Here is a 22112-nt window from a genome sequence, read left to right on the forward strand (position 1 = left end):
GAAACTGCCTTTTTTTTTCATTTATGAAATGTTACATGTAAACCCCGATGGGGGACAGGACTTGGAGCTCTTTAAATACTTTTCAGAAGGCAGCTGAGAAAGGTAAGCCTGTAGGTAGACCTCCTTGTTCAGCAGAGATTGATAACCCCTTTCTACTTTTACTTGCTTGACTGGGGAAAATAATTCTGTTTTCATTAGTGTCAAAAGGCATGATCTCAGCTGAGCTGCCACACTGAGTCTGAAAGACTCGTGGCTGTAGCCACAGAGGGATAGAATGGTACTTTGCATCAGACATAAAATCTTGTATAATCATGACAGAGAGCCTTTGTAAGAAGATTTGCAAAATAAGTGGTGGAATACTGTCATCTTAATGCCCCAGACAAAAACAAAACCACACAGTCATAATATTGAGAATCTTTCCATTTCTGTGGGATTTGGTTCTCAAGTTGCTTCTTCAAATACTGCCAGTTGCTGAGAGAAACCTTTTTTCCATGAAGGATAATTTGAAGCCAGTTTTGGGTTCTTTTAGCAGGCTGTTGTTTATTAATACCTAATACTTAAAGGTTACTGTAGCGATCCCTTTTTTCCTCTTTGCACAGAATGCATTGAATGGCTTTTAGTAAGCCAGAAGATAGAGGTTTTGCAATATTTCTCGTTTAATTACCAACATTTTGCCGAAGTCAGCTATTTTGCTTTCAGTTAAGTGGCTTGACCTGTGCTTGGTAAGAGTTTGTTTACTGAAAGATTTTTAATAAAGCCTGTTTTGTTTGAAGACCTTAAGAATGGCAAATGTAGTGCTCTGCTTCATTCAAATAATGTATACATGAAAGGCTGCTTCGGTTAATTAAATAAATAAATGCAACAGAGTAAATAAAGGCAGTCTAGTAGCCTGCATTGTTTGTTTTGTTTGGTCAGCGTAACACTGTGCCTTCTCTTAGGAACGTGAGTGTTAGAGCAGTCTGACCATTCCAGGATTGCAATATATAATCAGTGTTGTTCAACTTATTCAGGTAATACTCACTAAAAAGAAATGAAAATATTTTCCATTTCTCCCATCCTTCAAGACTTTATGTTGGTTTAGTTCGTCAGTTTGTATGGCTCATGTGTTAATGTTGTAGATCAGTAATGCTTTTTCCAAACTAAAATGTTTTATTTACTGGAGACAAGGCTGTTTACCTTTTCTGAGAAGCAGACTTAATAGCAGTTTAAATAAAAATCTTTAAATGCAGTTTGCTAAAACAGTGCATAGATTAAAAATTAAAAGAAACAGTTTGCTGGGCAATCTCCAGGAAAAGTGGTCCTTGTTCAAGAAGAGGTTTAGTTTGACTCAATTTTTAACTCATTATAGTAGGAACTTTGGAAGGGCCTTGCCAGGGCCGTGTGATCAGAGATGCAAATTATTTCATTAACGTAATTGTACCATCACAGACAAAATAGAACAAGTAGAAATAATGATTAGGGAAAGTTAAAAATAGCATATCAAGTGAAAGAGGGAGTTTTACCCACTGTAAAGATACCCAAGCAGCTTAAGAAACTGGGTGTAAACTCAGGATTACAGATATGATCTGTGGAATTTTTTGGAGTGAGAAATATCAGAAAAATCGCATACCCAAAAATGGCTTGAGTGAATTGTGACGTGAGAATGTGAGACTAGGACTGAATTGTAGAGAGAGAGGTGCCACTGAATGCTATAAAATCTCCTTTTCTAAGAGCCTTTGAGTTAAACAATAAATCTTTTGGAACGTACGCCAGTAGTCAGGCACCTTACTGAATTCTGTTCTTGCTTTAGCCAGTTTCCTGATGTGATTTCTGTTAACAAGCAAATTTGCACTACTGTCTTCCAAAGGTACCCGTTTGGAAGCTACATGATGTTTTTGGGAAAAATTTCGATTTTCTATTTCCTGTTCTAGGTTTTGTACCACTGAGGCCATGTACCTGACCATTTATACAGCACGGGGCAGAGGATCTTGGGCTTTAGTGATTATAATGTTTAAATTTTAAATGTCTGTTATTGAGGATGTTAGTATAGCATGTTCTTCCTTAAAACAGCTACAGAGAGAAGAAAAATGAGCTGGGCCAAAGTCTTCGAAGTGCAAATCTGTTTTTTGTCTTTGAATATGTTTGAATTCATATTTAGTGTTTTTTGCATAACATTGTTAACTATCCTCAGAATAGCTTTTCTTCACATTTTGCTGTAAAGAGAAACAGTGTGCTTGCTTTTTAGCACAGTTCACGTGTACCTAATATATGATAAGGCACGTTTTGTAGCTAGAAAGTACTTTTTACCTCCCAAAGATGTATTTCCTTATGCAGCAATATAAGAACAGTAAATGGAGGCAGCAAGATATGTTAAAGTACAGCTTTCTCTTCCCTGAACATATTTTCCTCGTATAATTGCATATATTTATCTCAGTGTTTTATAGTGCATTTATAAAAGCATTCCTGCCTCTCTTTCTGATACTGCAAAAAGCTCTTATTCACTCTTTGGGCAATTTCAAGACTTGTTCATTTGCAATTTATTATATTTGGAAGTACTTTATAATACGGAAGGAGACATGAAGCAGGGCCTTGATAAATAAGTCATTATGGTTACAACAATAGCTATGTCTGAGAAGATATTTTCATAACTCATTAACACTGTTCCCATTTGAGAGGTGAAGGCATAAAATTAAACCTAAGAGCAATTGGGCTTATTTTTCAGTTGACTTTCAGTTAAATATTTCATGAGAAAGCAGTGTAAGTCAAAACGGGATTAACTTTTGTAACTTCATAGATAGAATAGTTGCTGAATTTCCCGAACATAGGTTGTCAGCTCATAAAAAAAATAAATATTTTGAACCTACTAGAGATACAAGTTTCCTCACATCACTGGCCCCATAACAAGGGGTCACGTTAAGATAATAATCATTCACTTCAGTAAGGTTTCGTAGAACACACTGCCCTTTATAGGGACAGTCTTTTTTGGAGACGGTACTCCCATTCTTTTTGACAAAATATGAACATTTTCTGCTTCACTTTCCATGTCTTTGTTCCTTCTCTTTGGTTTTCCATTTTGTCTGACACTTGTCATTGCAGACCTAGTGATACTTGATATTCTTAGTGAGCCTTAGAGCAGGGTTCCCAAATTCAGATTGCTCACATAACACTCTCTTAGAAAGCAGAATTATTTTTACCATAGCAGCAAGAGCGGCTCCTAGCACTCTCCTAAGCCTCGCCTGTTCTCAAGATGTAGGTGGAGACAGAGAAATCTTCCCCCATCTGTTTTCATCTGACACAGAATCAGTGGTAGAGACCCAAAGGCTACTTGGCCATTCAGAAAAGTTCAAGTGGTGCTTGGTATTCAGGCTCAACAGAGGGAGGAGGCGGCGAGGTGGGATTACCACTTCCAAGTGATTCCCATGCACACGTCATGATTTGGGAGCCTCTGTTGTGGAGAGGAACAACAACAATTCTGATCCTTAGGAAATTTGGTGGAGTTCAGTCATTCGTTTTTATCATCTCCTGTTGCACCCAGCGCCATCATCAGAGGAAAAGAAGGAACGTGAGGTGATCCGGTCTCTCTGCACTCGTCATAAAGAGGGAACAAAACATGGTCACACATAATCAAACCAGAGGATTTTTTTTTTTTAATCAAGGGGTATGGTTGGTGGAAGGTGGCTACCAGTTCTTAGAATTGTTTTAGTCCTGTACTGCCAACTTCCCTTCCTGTTACAGTGACATCAGGCCAAACTAACCTTGCTTATTACACCAAATCAAGGATTGAATGCCAAAAGCCAAGTGATGATGAGGGAGGCCCGTCTGAGCAACAGCCACATCAAGTGAATGAAATTGTAGGGTTTTTTTAGTGCTGCATTTGCCTTAGGTTCTGTTTCTAAAACTCACCTGAGTGATGTTTGCTTGAATGTCGGTGCACTGCAGGAAGCTCTGGAATGGTTTTGTGTATATGTTTCTCTTACAAACAGATGTTTGGTCTCTTTTGTGTTGCATTTCTGACCCTCAGAGGGCTGCTCCTGTCTCAGCATCTTACCGATAAATGAAGGCATTATCAACAAATATATATATGGAATATTTGGAATACAAAAGCAATGTAGTGTGGCAGGATTGAACTCTTTATAGCTCAAGAAGTCTTGAAAATTGATGAAATAGTCCCTTCAGATGAAGGTAACATTTCTGCTTTGCAGTATTAGCACTGGATGTGTTTTGAAAACTCTGGCTCTATTTAACATAGATGTCTTTCCATTTTCTAGGTGTGCCAGATATTTGCACTTTATTGAGTTGTCCATTTACTAGATGCAGAGGAGAAGTTGCTTTGGAACACATTGCTTATGAGTTTTCTAAATTATTTTCCCAAGACAATTTTAGTACCTTATCACCCAGGAAGCAGTGTCTCGGAGATCTGGGAAAGCAACCTTTATGTGTATTTACCCGTCCCCCCCAACCCTTTTTGAACACTTCTTTGCATTAAATTGCCCTTTTTTCTTTGCCTAGGCTCAATAGATGAGGGGGTTACGGAGGGATTACCCACACTCCAAAGCACCTCTGGCACTAACGCTCACGCAGATGATGATGATCGGTATGTACCAATGTGGTGTGCAAACTGTTCTGCAGCAAGTGCTGTGCTGTAATTAACCTGCCCAGCCTTCATCACAGACTGTTTAATTGTTTTTACATCTACTCTGTGTCATCAAAGTATGATCAGTGCCTGAAGGTTCAGATGCTTTAGAAAATGTAGGTGATAAAAGTCAGAATTTGCTTACTTGTTGCTTTTTTATTTCCTGTCTATTTCCAGGCAACACTGGAAAAGTGAAGAAAGATAGTCATGTTTTTGCTGTTTCTTCATCATTGCTCTTTATTAATCAATAATTTTTAAAAAATCTTTACTGTGAAACAGGTGTGGTAGTTGCATGCATGCTAAAGCTGATGTAAAGCCACAAAAGCAACAAAATGAAAGCAAGTACCTTGTCTTGGCTTCACCAGACATTGCTATTGTCGTAAACCACAGAACAGGCAGAACAGCCTTAAATCTTTTCTCCCAGACTTTCTGCATGTAGCTTCTTACTGAGGTGCTCTGTGACACTTAGAGTAAATATTTAGCTGTCTTCTGCTGTGCTGAGTGAGTTATGAAGGGAGTCCCTTAACAGGGAAGGCTGGCAGAGAAGGCCAAACTAAAATGGGTCTGTTTGGTCAAAGATGTATTGTAGTTCTGTTACACCAAAGTGATGTACCTGCAAGTGGCATACAAGGGTACACACTGCTGGTTTGACTTTCATTTCTTTGCTTTTGTGGTATGTGTCAAGTGTGGCGTATAGCTAGCTATTCCCTTTCTAAGCAACATTTTTAAAGTATTGACAAGGTAGCTTTTGCATAGTGCTTTGTTAGACAAGTGGGTCTGATGAAGAAGTGTGAACCTTTGGGAGTTGTTCCAGAAACTGTGTCAAGTGAAACTCCCTATAGAGATAACTATCGAGAGCTGCATTTTCATAGCTCAGAAAAATCTTTCCTGCCATTTCCATCTAAAACCTGTCCCATTGTAGGATTAAATCTGAAGGGAAAGTAACTGCCTAGATAAGATTTTTTGTGTGACACAGGATTTTATCTATCTGCTAACAAACCTCAGTATAAAAATAATACCACTTAGGGTTTGAATTGATAGTAGGAGCACATGTTGCATTAGAAGTAATCCAGGTTTTTAAACCTATCATTCTAAAGTCAAGTGGCATACATATTTTCAGCAGTGGATTATTTCAGAAATTTCCTTTTAAATTGCAGAGTTTCAGCACAGACTGCATAGGAGATTCAAAATATATAAAATCCTTCAAACACTGAAAATTCCCACTAAAAGATGTCTTCTGTGCAGAGAAGGAAAGATTATTTGCCTTAGTTTATGCCCAGGTTTGAAAATAATTAGTCTCAGAGTAACAAAAGCGTCAGCAAAATTGAATTGAATTTGCACATTGTTTATATAACGGTGAAGGAAGTAATAGTTAAGGGAGTTTATGAGAATTTTAGACTCCAGAACCTAAATTTTCTACCAAGTGATTTGTTTTGTAAATCCAAATGAAAGTGCCAAGACTGTACTTATTTTGTGAATCAGATAAATGCGTAAAATGGTGCTTTCAGGTCCTAAGAATTTTCCTTTCACGTGTGTGTGTATATGCCTGTCAGGATGGGACGGTGCATTCTGATACACTGACAGCCCTTCGAGCACTGGACTTCTAAATTCCCATTTCAAGCACGGGATGGGCGCATCAGCAAATAAATATGTGCCCAAATTGCTGCCCAGTGAATTGATGGGACATGGTTTTGGGTGCATAAGAATTCTGAATAAAATAAAACACGTATCTCTGAATCAAATGAAAACTTGAGCAATAAATCATAGCGATGGAGAAAATTTCCCCTCGCTTTTTGTTTGGGTTTTGGGTTTTTTTTTAATTCACATTTAGTTTAAGTCCAGGTTGTACATTGCTTTATTAGCAGAGATTCTCAAAATGTCAAAATCAGTTGTGACAGTGCAAATTTATATTGAAAAAAATATTTTCTAGTGAGTATATATTATATTTCTATTAATAAAACAAAACAAAAGGCTAGCCCATCCGAAGATCTTTCAATATTACATCCTTACCACTGTGGAAACAATCATAAATATTTCAAAATTTAAGATGTCTTATCTCTTGTGTTTCTGTGTTAAATAATTAACATCATTAATTGGTCCTCCTCCATAATCAGCATTTCATAAACAGAAGGTCACCTGCACTTGTCAGCTTAATAGACACACAGGAATCTGTTAAGTATTAAAACTACTGTTTCACAGTGAACTCTGATACATTCTTTCTCTGATATTTTGCATTTGGATTGTAATATACTTTTCTAACACAGATCTGTAATTCAGCCTTGGCTGGTTGAACAGTTTGTCTCTGTATCAGTTCATGGCTGCATTTAAAAAGGAGTTGCAAAAGCTCAATTATAAAAGATCTCTCTGATCCAATATAATGAGAACCTCCACTTTTCTAAAATAATTGTTATTTACAAATAGAGAACATTTCTAGGCTCACTGAGCATTTTGGCATTCACATTTGTCAGAGTTTAGTTCTACGTAGTTAAATATGTATAATCTCTTGGTGAAGAGAAGAAAAAATTGCAAGTAGAATGTTCAAGCATTACAGTGAAAACATTTTAAACCTATCTCTTTATCTAGCTGTTAGAGAAATTCTTTGGCATGTTAGACAAATCTCAACTGTTAAATGCCACATTTATCACAAATTGCAAGTCATGAAAAATCGAGTATATGTGGAGAGAAAGAAGCAGGGGAGAGAAAATATGGTTGTGTTTCAAATGTAATTTCTTCATTGTGCTGAGGCCCACAGTTATGTCACCAATAGGTATTTCAGCTTGCTTGCGGTGTGAGGATGGAGAAAGACATGCCAGTCACTAGTAGCTGGAGAGCCTTGTGATTCCTATTTTATCTGCTTTAACCAGCCTTTCTTGTCATGAAGCTTTTATGTAGGAAAAAAACAAACTTTATTTTAAATTTCTTCTAGGGAGATTGTCCCCACAGCTCTTCTCCTTTCTATTTCAATTGCAGAGCAGCTGGCACCAGTACAGGCTTTGAGGATGAGGTAGCCTCAGAAAGCTAAAAACAAAAGAAGAGCTGTGCCTCCTAATTTCTGCCCTAGTTAGAGTGTCTCTCTAGAAAGCTCAAGGAGCACAAGGCACTTTTGCCTCTTAGCAATTCCCTAACTCAGGAATGAGGAAGGAAAGACCTAAGAGACATGTTACCAGAAGATGAAGTTCTTCCTAAAGCAAGTTAAATGTTGTCGCAAAAACTGAAAATGTAATTCTTATTTGAGCACACCGTGTGTATAACTGTATGTACATCTAAGAGCAGGAGTTCTGGCTGCCCAGCCAGTCACCCCTTTATCACCCCTGCATTGCAGCTGTCACTTCTGTTGGCACATGGCTGTGAAAATTTTAATTGTGAATTCTCCAGTCAGCTGAGCACAAGGAAACCTTTTCTGCAGGGATTTGCCCCTTAGCCAGAGTGCACGATGTTTATCACATACCATATGAGAGGCAAGTTCTCCATCCTGGGCCCCAATCACTTTGGATTTTTGATTATTTTTTTGGCTGTTTGATATAGTTCAGCCATTATGGCAGCTGGACTTCTATGCCTAATGCTTTTCTTGCAATATTTTTCTTTTTTTCAATTTTTGTAATTTTTTTGGATAACAGACCTGTCTGTTAGTCTGTTGATATGAGTTTTCCTTGGTAAACGCATGGTCATACCAACTCCAGAGACAAAACTAGTGTCTCCACATCTGAGCAGATTAAAATCTGTTCTTTGTCCAGTGATCTGCTCGCAGAGAGGAACAGGAGTGCCAGTTTGTCAGAAATTTGGTTAGACAAATCAGAACCTATGTTTAAAAATGCCTTCATTTACTGCAAGTGCATCTGGTGAGCCGTCAGTTGGCTTTTTTAGACCCCTAAGTGGCAGTGAACTACATTCTGCCAAGGCCAGGATGTGAGCTGGTAACTTCCCTCTTGTAAATACTCCCTTTAGCAAAGATCAACTAGTCTGTCAGCATCTATCTTTTCCACAGCTCTCTAGGACCCTACTGTGTATAAAAAGAAGTGAAGGACAATAAAATTTCTTCCTTAGAGCAAATATTATTCCAGTTCCATGTGAGACCAGAAATCAGTATGGGTTTTATAGACTTATTGATACTAAACTCCCGCAGGAAACACTTTTATCGTGTGTGTGTCGAGAGATACCTGCTGATCTCTCTCTCAGATAAATTTTATAACTGGAACTTTTGCCAGCAAGACCCATCATTGTACTCCGAGTTCAGATATCCAGTTCTCGCTGTTGTATTGACAGCCATTTCCAGAGTAGAAAAAGACAGTCAAGGGATATAGGATGGTCCTAGTTCTTGACCTCCTGTGCTGATGTGCTGTGTGGGTTTTTGTATGATGTGCATAGGAAAATGTATTTGTGCAAAGCCCACGTTTCATCCCTGTGAACGTTAGAAGTTCACAAATTCAGGCTAACCTTGAAACCAGCAATCTGGGCTTGAAGCAGCCCAGCAAAAGGATTTGTTCAGTCAGGGAGACTTTCTGGCTGTGTGCAACAGGAGACATTGTTGTACCTTTTTCTCAATACATTTCAGACATTGGTTTGATAGAACTAAAATTGCATGGTTCTGACCGTGGAGTATTCAGGGTCAGAGCAGTTCCCTGCTGCCAGTGACGTCTGATCTGCCATCAGGCTGTTAGCAAGCTGAAATGTCGTATTTCAACAAAAAATATAGACCTTAATGCTCAGGAAAGGGAAACCCCAGGTAAATACAAACTCCAGTTGTTGTTATGTTTGTACCAGCAGTTTTGTTTTTATTTCTCTGTGCCCTTTAGCGAAGCAGGTTTCTTGCCAGAGGACTTGGATTATAACCCTGTAGTTCCCCTAAACAGTTTACAGCTAGAGGCTATGTAGGAGCAATTAGTCAGTTTTAAATAAATTACTTTGAAAGTTAAATTGTTCCTTTATTATAGTCTGTGTGCTGTTTTTTTAAATACAGCGCTTGAACTATTCTCAGAGCCAATTGAATCAGACAAGGAGCAAGTCTTGACTAATTACATCAATATTTTAAACTTAGAAATATGTAATTATAGATACTAATGTTTGTTCATTGAACTTGGATTGAAATGAAAATGAATCAGCTTGAATTTCATTTGTAAATATCACTGGAACTGCAAAATACTCCTTTGCTTTCCAGTTTGCTCGGTTCTTTAAATTCTTCCCCAGGGGCTGTTTGCTCATTGTAAATCGTCGATACGCTTGAGAAAATGCCCATGCCTGGAAAATAAAGTTCAGTTTGCAGCTGGTGCTTGGGCCTGTTGCCCAAAGGAACAGAAGTCAGAGGTTATTCTCTGGTTTTGTTCAGATGTGCAGAGTCAGTGACTGTAAGACTTCAGGTGCAGGTCAGACCTGTTGCTGTAGAGGCAGAGATTTCCAGCGTAAATACAGATTTCAGGAGAAATGTGAAACAACAGTCTTCTTCACATACCCGTGAACCATGTGTTCAAGGTTCAGATTTCCATGGGCAAGGCTTCTTGCTTTTTTTCTTAGCTTGCTTGTAAATCAGTGAATTTTTTCTTTGTAGTTTGGAGAACGTTCAGTATCCCTACCAACTCTACATTGCTCCTTCTACCAGCAGCACAGAGAGACCCAGCCCAAATGGTCCAGACAGACCTTTTCAGTGTCCAACCTGTGGGGTCCGGTTCACTCGCATTCAGAACTTAAAACAACACATGCTCATCCACTCAGGTAAGAAGCGTTACCGTTTCCAAGAATTACTAATTTATAGACTCACAGAGGTTTGCTCACTGTGCAGCAAATGTAATAATGCGATTCTTTTTTTAATCACCTGCCAAGTGCTTGAGAAATGATTTCAGAAAGGCTGGGCAGAGGTACGTCTCCCTGAACGCTTGTTTTGATACATCAAATCTGACTGATAGCTCTGCTCATGGATGATTAGCGTTTGTGTGGACTGAAAAAAATCTGATTGCCTGAAACTCATCAGAATAAGTCATTTTCATGATAAAGATTTGAGATGAAATAAAGTATACTTGGCTTTTTTATTGTACTGAGATGTAGATCGAAATTCTTCCTCTTGCATGTTGCAATTGTTTGCTGTGTTTTAGAGGAGACTTGCAGCCATGAGAAAACATTATCTGTCTTATGTCCTTGCGTTGAAGAATGTTATATGCCTTTGGATCTCAGAATTTGTGGAGGGATTGCAGGACAACTGAGTTGGTTTGATAATCAGTTTAGCTACTACAGACAGTACAGGTAGCAAAAGGTTTGTGTGAATGCCTCCTCTGAGTCTCAGTCCCCAAATCGTTGCATTCATTTTGATTTCTAACCCGAGTATGACTTGCTATCATTTTCAAAACTCGTCAGCCTTACCTGGCGATAGCATTGGCATTTTAGTGAATGAAGGGAATATTAGAGGGTTATTGCACTTGAGCACGAAGCCTCATCCTTTAGCATCTCCTGTTTTGAGGTTGACTCTTGCCTGCACACAGATGCTGTACCATTTTTGGGCAGACCAACCACAGTTATCATGGTGTAACTTTTTCACTGTCAGCAATTATTTGTCAAATAACTTCAAGCAAAATGACCACACTGTATTTAGGCCAGCAGTAATAATGTTTAATACTTTAAAAAGCAAACTTTATGGGCACATCAGGTGTGAAAATATCCCAAGCCAGTTGCTAAAGTCTTAACTGATGGCAGACAGTGAGGCTTCAGCAAAGCATCTCCGGCCAATCTGTCAACTGGCAACCCCTGGGCAAAGTCGGGAGAGATTTGAATAGCTGGTTTAAAGTAATTAACATGCAAAAGAAACACTCAAAACTTGTAAATGTTGAAAGTGTTTTCACATAAGCAAAATGGCTGAAGAGATTTTCCTTAGAGTATCAGAGGAAATAGATGCCCTTGGACAGTACGAAAGCATGAAAAGTTTTAGCTCCACAAGACAATATTCTAGTATATTAACTTGTTTTCACATGCTTAACAAGGAGTTTCAGTGTAACCTTAACTACAGCTTTCTCTGTATAAAAGCCCCAATTAAAAGTTCAGCTCCCGCTTTGAACATAAGGAAAGCAGAGTGAAAGACTGGTGGAATTAATAGCCTGGACTGATGCACATTCAGCCTTTTGAAAAAACCTTTTTTATTCCTTGACAGCCCTATTATGAATAGAGCTCCATATTCCAGATTCTTGGCCTCGTGTTTGGATTTCCACACTTTCTGGGGTTCAGATTTTTTATTAAAACTTAACTTTTTGTGGTTCTGTCTTTTATGTTATCATGGTTCTGTTTGGGTGTGATTATGTACTTCTGTGCCACTGCAATGTCTTGCAGAGCTCAGGTTTTATTAATGCCTGTGATAAATGAAAAAATGAATTAGTGACAGAATTTCTAAATTAATAGGAGAGAAAAATGAGAGGCATGAACCTAAAAGGTCTTGGAGAGCTGTCTGTCATGCAGAGTTCCTGAAGATTCTGGTGTAGAAAGGTTCCCACGCAATATAAAGGCTGCCACTTCACCTTTTTATCACCGTTCCTGCTGCATTACAGGGGCATCCTTGTGCACACAGTCCCCCTGCCAGAGCAATTCTCTGTGGCCAAAGGCAGCCAGAAAAAGACATTGCAATTAAGGGTAGTCTGATAATTGCATTGTTGGGAACCAGTCTGGCACAAGAATCTCCTGAGATCAAAGGAGTTCAGAGATGGTTTGAGATGACTGCTGCATCGGATACTTTTTGGCTGTGGCTCAGGATCTTAGCCATTGTCTAATGCATAGAGGCTTATGTTCATTTTAAACTGTGAGGAAGAAGACGTGTAAGCGTTACGGACAGGTCACATTGTTATGAAATCCGTTAGCAGTTGGTTCTGAGAAAGCATAGCTCTGTTCTAATTGTTTCTGCCATTTTAAAGTTAACCAGAGAATTTCATCCTAAACCAGCACTGCTCTGTGACTGGCCACAGCTGCTGTCCTTTTGCTGTTAGAAATCTGGAAGGATTTTTCCAGTGACCTCTCATTACAAAAGGGGAATGTTTTTTTGCTCTCTCTCCCGCAGGCATTAAACCATTTCAGTGTGACCGTTGTGGGAAAAAGTTCACCCGAGCTTACTCGCTAAAGATGCATCGCCTGAAGCACGAAGGTAAACGCTGTTTCCGGTGCCAGATATGTAGTGCCACTTTCACTTCCTTCGGGGAATATAAACACCACATGCGGGTTTCCCGGCATATTATCCGCAAGCCTCGGATTTACGAGTGCAAAACATGTGGCGCCATGTTCACCAACTCTGGAAATTTAATCGTTCACCTGAGGAGCTTGAACCATGAAGCATCAGAGCTAGCAAACTACTTCCAGAGCAGGTGAGGTGCACAGCAAAAACCTAACAGGGAAACTTGCTTTTTTTTTTTTTTTGCCTTTTTGCCTTTTTTTTTTTTCCTAAATCATCTTTTCCTGCTTTCAGGGCAGCCTGCTGTGCCTCTCATCAGGTTGCCAGCTAATTCCAGTCAAATTCTTTCTTGTGCCACTATCTGTTATATCTGATCTGTCTTACAGCATATAAGCTATATAGGAGGGCACTGAAGAATCGAGTGATATGCAGAAGCTGCTTCTGGGCTACTTAATTTCTCCTTTCAGTAGTATCTGCAGACAGGCTGATGGTGTTAAGCCGTAGTGTTCTATACTGTAGTATCTGTGGGGTTCTGTAAATGATTTGCTATTCGAAATCTCATACGTAGCCTGTTCACTTACATAGGGAATAGACCTATTACTTCATTTTAAGTACTTGCTTAATATTGTGGAAAGATTGCATGCCTCCATACCTTCTCTTTTTTCATTTTCTAGGTAACATATTACTAAATGATTAGACTAGTAGGGTTTGAAATAGTGAGGGCCAGTTGGACATTTCTTGTTTATCAGGGCACAAAAGACTTGGCATATCTCACAAATGCACTTCACTAAAGACTGTTGAAAGGGTTCTGAGGCATGAGACTAGCTCTGTATTCTCATATTGAAAGAAATGTTTGTAACCGTTGGAATTTGAGATGGAAAAATACGAAAGTGGATGAAGGAAATTGGAGGGAGATAGATCTCACAGCTCTTAAATCTACAGAGAGGGTGCAGCTTGGTGTGCCTTAAGTCATCTGTCTTCAGCAATGCAAAAGAAATGTATTGTAAATATTATGGCATCTACAATACCATCTCTCGTGATTTCTAGACATTATGCTTTTCCCCCTACAAAACATTTCAGCAATTTGTTCTATTTGGTTATCTCAGAAGTGATGTAGGATGAAAAATTTGCAAAACAAACCAGGAGAGCCAGTCACTGTTTTCCCAACAGAATATTGTTTAAAAGTATAAGTGGGTTTATGCAGTTCTTGTTCTTAGAGCTTGTGCCAAAACTAGAGTGAAAACTCTTAAGGGATGATGCCGTGATTGTGGTAAGCACTTTATTGTCATCGTCAAATTAAAGTCAGATTAAAGTATATGATTTTAGTTGTCTATAGGCCTTCCTTTAGTTTGAATTTACAAGCACTAGATTGAGCGTAGTTGGTTGCAAATTTGGACGTGAAGCAGTGAATGCTGCTGTCATTTAAGCAAAGGACTGCTTTTAAATGGATTATTACAAGGAGGAACCAAAGCATACAAATGTGCATGTGTGTAATATATATATTATACTTGCCTCAAGTAAGAACTTACATGTCTGGTGCTGAAAGTTTGCTAATAAATTTTATTTTTGTAATGTGCTCGTGCTCTGAAAATACTACTGGAGAGTTTGGTAGATTTTTCTTTAGATACACTCACCCCCCAGTTGGTAAGAGTGAGTTACAGAACTGTTGTCCAGAAAGGGCTGAAACAGGAAGGAAATGCAATTCCGTTCTTTTCACAGTAGCGTGATACGTGTCAACATCACAAAACCCTGCTGTCGCTGGCAGCCTCCTCGTGCTTTCAGCAGAACCCTTGCTTCCTCACCTCATGCTTCTGTTTACAGCCTGTCCACTCTGAGAGGAGTGCTGCTGCTGTTTCTTGCGTGGATCTTCTCTCAGTTGTGGAAAAGGCGCACGTCTTCGCCAGTGCTGAACTCATTTTTGTTTCTGGTTTTAGAGGTTGAGTGCTCCCTTTTTGCAGTGAGGTTTTCAGTGCCATACGATGTTCCAGACATTAACTTTCATTCTCATCAAGGTGATACAATCTATATAATAAGAAGTTGCTGTGTAGGAAATACAGATGCACAACAATGGAAAAGAGATGCTTTTGAATAACTTCTCCATGTGTTTAAATGAGAACCAGGTTATAGTGCTCAGTGAAGTATGTCGCTGTGATGATCTTAGAGCAATGTGAAGTGAATATCCTTGTTCTCTGTGCAATGCAGTATGTAGCTTGTGTGATGTAACTGATGCAGAGAAACTGGTATCACTGATGTTTGTGTGAGAAATGACATTTCTCTTCTGTCCTTTGCCCCTCTTCTAGTGACTTCCTAGTACCGGACTACTTAAACCAGGAACAAGAAGAGACCCTCGGGCAGTATGAGCTAGGGGAGCATGGCTTTGAAAGCAACTCTTCTGTCCAAATGCCTGTCATTTCACAGGTGTCGTCAACTCAGAATTGTGAAAGCACTTTCCCCTTGGGGTCTCTGGGTGGGTTGGCAGAGAAGGAAGAAGATGTGCCAGAGCAGCCAAAGACTAACGCCACTGCTGAGGCAGCCGCAGGTGACCCTCCGAAACCGGAGCTGTCATCTATTACTATTGAATAATTCATGGTTTGGTTTCATTTTTGTTCTTTGGAAAGTGCCTGTGTTTGGTCCTGTACATTTTAATTTAATTTTTTTAAAAAGTGGGGAGATTTTCCCTTTTTACTTTGTAAGCTACGCTTTAAACAGAAAACTGCAACAGATGTTACATTATTTTTCATGACTGAATGCTCACTTCTGTGAAAATATTTAAGACTGAATGCACAAAAAGATCTTGTCAGAACATCATGGAAGCTGTGATACACTTCTAAAGAAGAACAACTGATTCAGATCACTTTAACTATTTCTTCTTCCACAGTTAGAGCAGCTCATTAAGTTTCTCTTGCTTCTGCAGACCCTCTGGTTAAGGGAGAGAAATCAGAGGAAACCTTTTTAAAATGACAAACAAAAGGATGCATTGGAAATCATTATTGAACAGTTTTGACTAGTTTTGAGTGGATGCTTTAATCTTCTGCATAAAAAAAAATGACACTTCCTATCTCTGTGCCTGCTGTTTTTCAAAGCGCTTACTGTAACCCTTTTCTTGGAAATGGTAAGCATTTTTGAAACTAACAGCCACACGCTTTTTAAAAACACGTTGTCCCTTTTCATCTCAGATGAATCACTTTTGACAAACCAAGTGATGTCATGCCAGGTATTCCTATTTCTTATATTCCAGCCCTTTTAGAAACCGCTTGATCAAATAGTCTGGCCAGATTTGCCCATCTAAGGTTAGACATGGAAATAGTATGGTCAGGAAAAGTCTAATGGTACAAAAAGAATGGAGGATGTTAGAAAAGTATATATCCGTGCAAGCCTGACAAACATCTCATGACTGTATCTTTCGGTAGAAGGGGAACCACATGTGAAAATGCAGGTTTTCCCAAACTGAAATTCTTAAATCGTGGCCAGACTGTCTGCAGTTCTGGTCACTTCCCCCTATCATATATACTGTATTTTTACTAATCTCCAAAAGCTAGCTAGAGAGAGTTTACAGATGGGAAAAAATGAATTCTTTTGTGGATTATTGCACATTTTTTTATTTATACATATGCATGTATAGTTTCTGAGATTTTTACTAGTCTGTTTTGGACAAAACAAGCAATTTATTCTCTTTAGAGGCCAACTTTCTAACCCAACAGGGGGTTGTTTACAAAAAGCCTATATAGCAATGATGAATTGTTCCTGTTTCAAAACATTTTAAATCCTTGCCAACTCGGTTTATTAAAGGCCATTACTCCAGCTACACACACAGCTCAAGTAAGCAATAAATTGAAAGATTTGCAATTTCATTTTTCCGTATTTAGAAAAAGCTGCAAATTTCGGGTGCGGGATTTTCAGAGCAGTGAGTCCTGTTTTGTTGAGGCTGTTTGGGCTATAGTACTGCTTTGAAACCTGAATTAGGAAATACATTAGGAGGTTTGTGATTTTTTTTCTTATTGCTTCTGAAGTTAACTCAGTGTTTGATGCCAGATGCCTGTCGCCTACTGATGACATGCTGAGCGAGTAGGTATTACTTGATCTTAGGATTCCAAAGGCATGATATACTCCCTTAGTTTTGAATCTTGTTTTTTTCAAATTGTTGTTTTCTGTCTGGATTTATTTTACGCAAACACGAGGAGGAAATGAAACCAATAGAGACAGGTTGCTCCTGAAGAAACAGAAGACACAAAAGTCGTATTTTATCGCAAGATCAATTTGTATTCAGTTAGCTTAGGCAGCTCTGATACTCCATAGGCCTGAGTTGTTTCTACTAATAGCCAGTTTTTCTAAGGAAAAAAGTTTCTTGCCCTTTGGAAAAAGCTTAAAGGGTTTCAGTGACTTTTAACATTCTTTTCTCTGCTGTGTTTTAGGTAAAAAACACACATTTTAGTTAAATAGAGCAAAACCAGTGGGATTTAAGTCTTTTGCAAGTTACTGGAATGAAGTTTCTCCACCAGATCCAAAGGGTGTTTTAGAAAAATGCTGCAAAGAAGTTCTCTGCTACAATTCAGTCTTGTATGTCTACCTTTGTAAGTGGTCTTAAAAGGGCTTGAAGGAGAAATTCTTTTTTTGGGATGCTGTACTGTGAATTAGTCCAGTGTGTTGATGGGCTGAATTTAAAGACCAGTTCTCTTCCACTTCTGATTTCTGTAACTGAGAAGCCAGTAAGACAAAACAATGCCTTTTGCTGAGTTTTATCCTGAATTATAGGGCTATGACACTGAACTCAAATACGTCATTTTCTTTTTTTCAGATAAGTGTTACTCCACTTTCAAGGTATATGTGATCCTTGGGGATTCATGTAGTAAAAAGTACTTCATGTAGAAACACATTTCCAGACTCTACAGCAAAGGCGGTCAGGTATAGCTGGACATAATCTTCTGTTAGACTCTGATAATTTTCACCCATTAGATATTTTGCGAAACAGTTTATTGGTGAGAAAATATGCAAATACACAATAGACATATCTGGATATTAGATTTTTAAGGCTTAAAATTCTGTGTCAGAAGGCAAACTGCTTTCTGAATACCAAAGAGAAGGGAGAAAAAAGTTAAAAAGACTTTGTAGCTCTAATCTGTTCTTCCTTGAAAAGAAAAGAGTTTCATTAACTGTTAACAGCTTGGTACAAGGCAAGTCATGGGTTTCATTGTTCATTGCACTGTGTTACACATTATCTTTTCAAGCCTGTAATCTCTGCATAACATCTTAATTTAGTTCTCACTTTTCAGTCTGATTCAACTGCAGGAACAATAGTTCTTGGAGGATTTTTTGCTTGTTTGTTTGTTTTAGGGTTGGGTTTACTTGTTAATTTTCCTGTTTGTAATTGTTTCTTGTTAATATCTCTTTTCTCCATAGAAGCGAACACAGATTAAATGCAAATATCGTTTTATTTCTCTTCCCTAACTTGTTGGAAGTGTTGAGTTCTTTGAAATGCTGGTGTTCTTCACAGGAGAGATGTGAAAACATACGCATCTTAAAACAATCTCTGTTGCTAATATGCTTAGATTCCAAATTGAGAGACATAGATATCTAACTAAGCTAGAAGAAATTTGCCTTAAACTACATTTGGGATTAAACCTAAAGCATAATTTTCTTTCAGTACATTATGAGAGGGTTTTGAACTCTGGGCTGCATTATCTTTTTTTCTTTTTTTCTTTTTTTTTCCTACCCCCCACCAAAACAGTATTTGATATGCATTTATATTTCTGCTTGACAAAGATCACAGAATCACAGAACAGTTGAGATTGGAAGGGACTCTGGAGGTGATCTAGTTCAACTAGTGGAGCTAGAGGCTTAAATCTAGTTCAACCCCCCCCCGCTCAAAGCGGAGTCTGCAAGAACAGGTTGCTCAGTCCAGTCGGATTTCAAGTATCTGCAAAGATGGACACTCCCTAGGTTCTCTGGGAAACCTGTTCCAGTGCTTGACCACCCTCACCGTAAAAAAGGTTTTAGTATGTTTAGGTGGGATTTCTTGGATTTCAGTTTGTGCCCACTGAGAAGGGCCTGGCACCATCTTCTTTGCCCCCTTCTATCCAGTAGTTTTATGTATTGATAAGATCCCTCGAGCCTTCTCCAAGCAAAACAGTCCGATCACTCTCAGCCTGTATGGCAGATGCTCTAGTCCCTTCATCATCTTTGTGGCCCTTACAAATTGTTTAGAATTTCTTCCAACTGGCTTACACGTATGACCCATTGCAGCAGTTCCTTTGTCGATGATTAGTCTCCAGATTCATTCACAAAGTGATTTATGTCTTGCTTTTGCATGTCCTTCTCCCATGTGGCACCAATCTTTGCACTCAGTGGAAAATCCTTTCCTCACCCATCTATGTTGCAAGCAGAGTGCCTTCACTACCACAGAACTAGCAAGGTTCTGCTGTATGCCGGGGACCCCGATTCTCAGAGTCTGTGCAGGGTCTTTACTCCTTGCATATTGTGTGTCAGTACGTCTGATGGGAACAATAGGAAAGGAAGGGATATGTTTTTTTCCTGATTTAACACGGTGTTTTGGGAGAGGGGGGAAAAAAATCAGCAGCTTTCTATTTCCCCACAGAGAGCGGAAGAAAAAGAAGTGGTGTTTTAGCTGTGCAGGAGGTTTGGCCAAGTTGTAAGGGCTTGTTTTGTTTTTTGGTGCAGACACATAGCACAACTCCCCTGGAGATCCATGGGGGATGCCTGCACATTTAGCAAATGAAGTTCCCCATCAGAACTGCTTGTTGCTGTTCTTACACCACATTAAAAGACGATGTGTGTTCCTGATGATTTGTCTGTCTCGCTACAGTTTGAGTTCAGTTGTCAGGCTCGCAGATACTGTGGTCAAGTCTCTCATACTGAGAGATTAGTAGACTAGGTTATTGAAAATGGTTCTGGGTTCACATGTATCTTGAGTCTAAAAGGTGTGAATTTAAACTTTTTAAAAAAGTAATAGCTGCCAATGCAGTAAAATATATTTTATAAGACTATGATCCCTATATGTCCCTTACGGGATAAAATTTTATTGTTTTTAAGCTATGGTTTAAAGTTTTTATATGAGGGCTTCAGTCGCTTCTTGGTTGCTGGCTTTCCCCTCCAGCCCCAGGATGTAAGAGCACTGAGACTATTGCCGGTCTCTCTCTGAGACAAACCATGAAGCATTTTATATGCAAATAGAACGGGAGCTTTGTGCACCCTGCAGGGATGGAGAAAATGCAGATGTAGGAGCACCTGTTGCTCCTACATCCATTGCAACTTCCACACCATCAGAATATGGAAAATAGCTAATTTTCATTCCGATCGATTAAGTTCGAGTTTTGCTTACAAGGTGAAACCCAGTTTTGGAGGGTTCTCATCTCCAAGTATGGACATAATAAATTCCATAGCATCTTGATGACAGATAAGAGGGTTCAAGGCTGGATGGTGCCTCAGCCACATCAGAGGCCCCTAGCAAATAGAGGTCGGTTCAAAGTATTTGAGGAAATGTACCATAAAAAACAAATGTGAATTTTTTTAATGCAACAGTACTTACTGCTCTGGGTTTTTGTTAACTCAATGTGTGCTATCACAGTAATTCAGTGTCCCACAGGTCTCAACTGCAAATCTGGTTGCACTTAACAAAAAAACACCCCGAATCAGTTCCTGGTGCTGCCAGCCTGTGTGGCAACTGTACCTATGGTCTTCCTGAGGGTTGCTGAAGTCCCCAGAGGAGTGATTTTGTTTAACCATTCGTTTAGCTGATGCATGCTTTTGATATTCTGACTTATAGCCCTGGCTACACCAAGTTCTTGGACAGCTTCTTTGCCCTGTTCCTGCAGTGCCTTCACTTTAGGTGCTGCCCTATGGTGAAACCCCGAAGAGGGAAAAGAGTAAGCTGGAGGAAAAAAATGTGAATTAAATTATTGTTGGGCTTCTTTGTGCATTTTAGTAACAGTGAAACCCCCTTAACTGTGCCAGTCTCCGGTCACCAGCCGTATATCCAGTCGTCATCTCATCCACAGTACAGCTTCTCTTGTTGATGCTGGCCACAGCTAGATTACTTGGCATGTTTATTGACTTAACAGAATTGTTTTTTGGTTTTGGTTTTGTTTTTTAATGTATACGATGTTTAAATACACTTCACATTTTATATAATACTATCTGGCTATTAGTATTTTTCAGGAACCATAGTTCTTGGTGGCTATATATATTTTTGTGACTTTTTTTGTAAACTAAGTGCCGTTTCAACGTTACAATCATTTTTAGAGTTATTGTAATCAATGTGAATATCATGTTTTTTCAAATCTGTTCTGAGCCTGTAGTGTTTGCTTTGTGATCATATGTGTAATGTATATATTCTGTATAGTTACATTGTATTGAAATACTAGCTTGTTTGATATAAGAAAAGTATGTATTGGGTACCTTTTTGCTAGCCTGGTTGTTTAATCTTTAAAAAAAAATGTTCTAAAATACAAAAAAAAAAAAATCTTCAAACTGGTCCCATTATAGGTCAAAATTAAGGGGGGAGAAAAACTAGTTTTGAGTGTCTTTGGATAGAAACATGAAGCTAAGATTTTTCATTAAAATATTAATGTTTTATGGAGTATATCTTTGCTTTGTGTCGTTATTTAACTATACCAGAGTTTGTCTTCCAGTACAAAAGACTAGCTTTGACCTTGTGTAAGAAGGTGCAACTCTGTTGCTAGAGCTACATTTGCTTATAACTTTTGCTTATAATGAGTCTCAAAATAGTTGAGTATGAGGGGAACTCGCTGTTGCTGAAGCTGTCATTGGGAGGAAGGTAGTTTAAAACAAAATAAGCGTTAATAAATGACTGGAGAAGTTACGTGAGTGAAGAGTATTAAGAATAAAGTACACATTTCTGTTTAATTTTCCATTGTATATTACATTTCCTTTTGTTAATGCTCTCTTTTAGGCTGTATTCTGCAAAATCGGTGGGGCCGTCTTTTGAACGGGGTTTTACTGATGGAAAGCCAGCCAAGAATGAGCCTAATCAAATTAGTCAAAGCAGAAGATGTTTAAAAAGGACAGTAGACAGAGTCATCGTGATCGCAGCTGTGTGCTTCAAAATAGTCATGAAACAGCCTAGAGTCATGGGACTTAAAATACACCTCTGCTCTTTCTGGCAGCCCTTGCAATTAAATTAATTTGCCTCCTACAGACCCACCTGTCTGACCGAGCTGGAATGCTGTCTGGATCAACACCTAGCTAGGGCACAGGTAGGAAAATGGAAGTTTTGTAACTGCTTGGCTGAAATGATTAGAACTCTGCCCGGTAGCCTCTATGAAAACAAGCAGGCAGGCATGATTAACACACTGGCGGTCAAGTCGTGTTCAGCAGCTGACACAGGAGTGAAAA

General features: G+C 38.9%; 1 protein-coding gene across 4 annotated transcripts in view; it reads left to right on the top strand.

The window, feature by feature from the left end:
- ZBTB44 (zinc finger and BTB domain containing 44) overlaps positions 1–21339 on the top strand; it is a 41544-nt gene extending 20205 nt beyond the window's left edge. The window contains exons 3-6 of one of the 4 annotated variants that reach the window (XM_074927314.1): positions 4489–4573; positions 10155–10318; positions 12636–12936; positions 15044–21339. In XM_074927314.1, the coding sequence (XP_074783415.1) occupies positions 4489–4573; positions 10155–10318; positions 12636–12936; positions 15044–15326 (833 nt within the window). In that variant the 3' untranslated portion in view covers positions 15327–21339. The remainder of the gene's footprint in view (positions 1–4488; positions 4574–10154; positions 10319–12635; positions 12937–15043) is intronic. The other 3 variants (XM_074927315.1, XM_074927316.1, XM_074927317.1) reach the window with 3 other exon arrangements.
- Positions 21340–22112: the final 773 nt, after the last annotated feature.

Source organism: Athene noctua, chromosome 26 (genome assembly GCF_965140245.1).
Source record: "Athene noctua chromosome 26, bAthNoc1.hap1.1, whole genome shotgun sequence".
Classification (NCBI taxonomy): domain Eukaryota; kingdom Metazoa; phylum Chordata; class Aves; order Strigiformes; family Strigidae; genus Athene; species Athene noctua.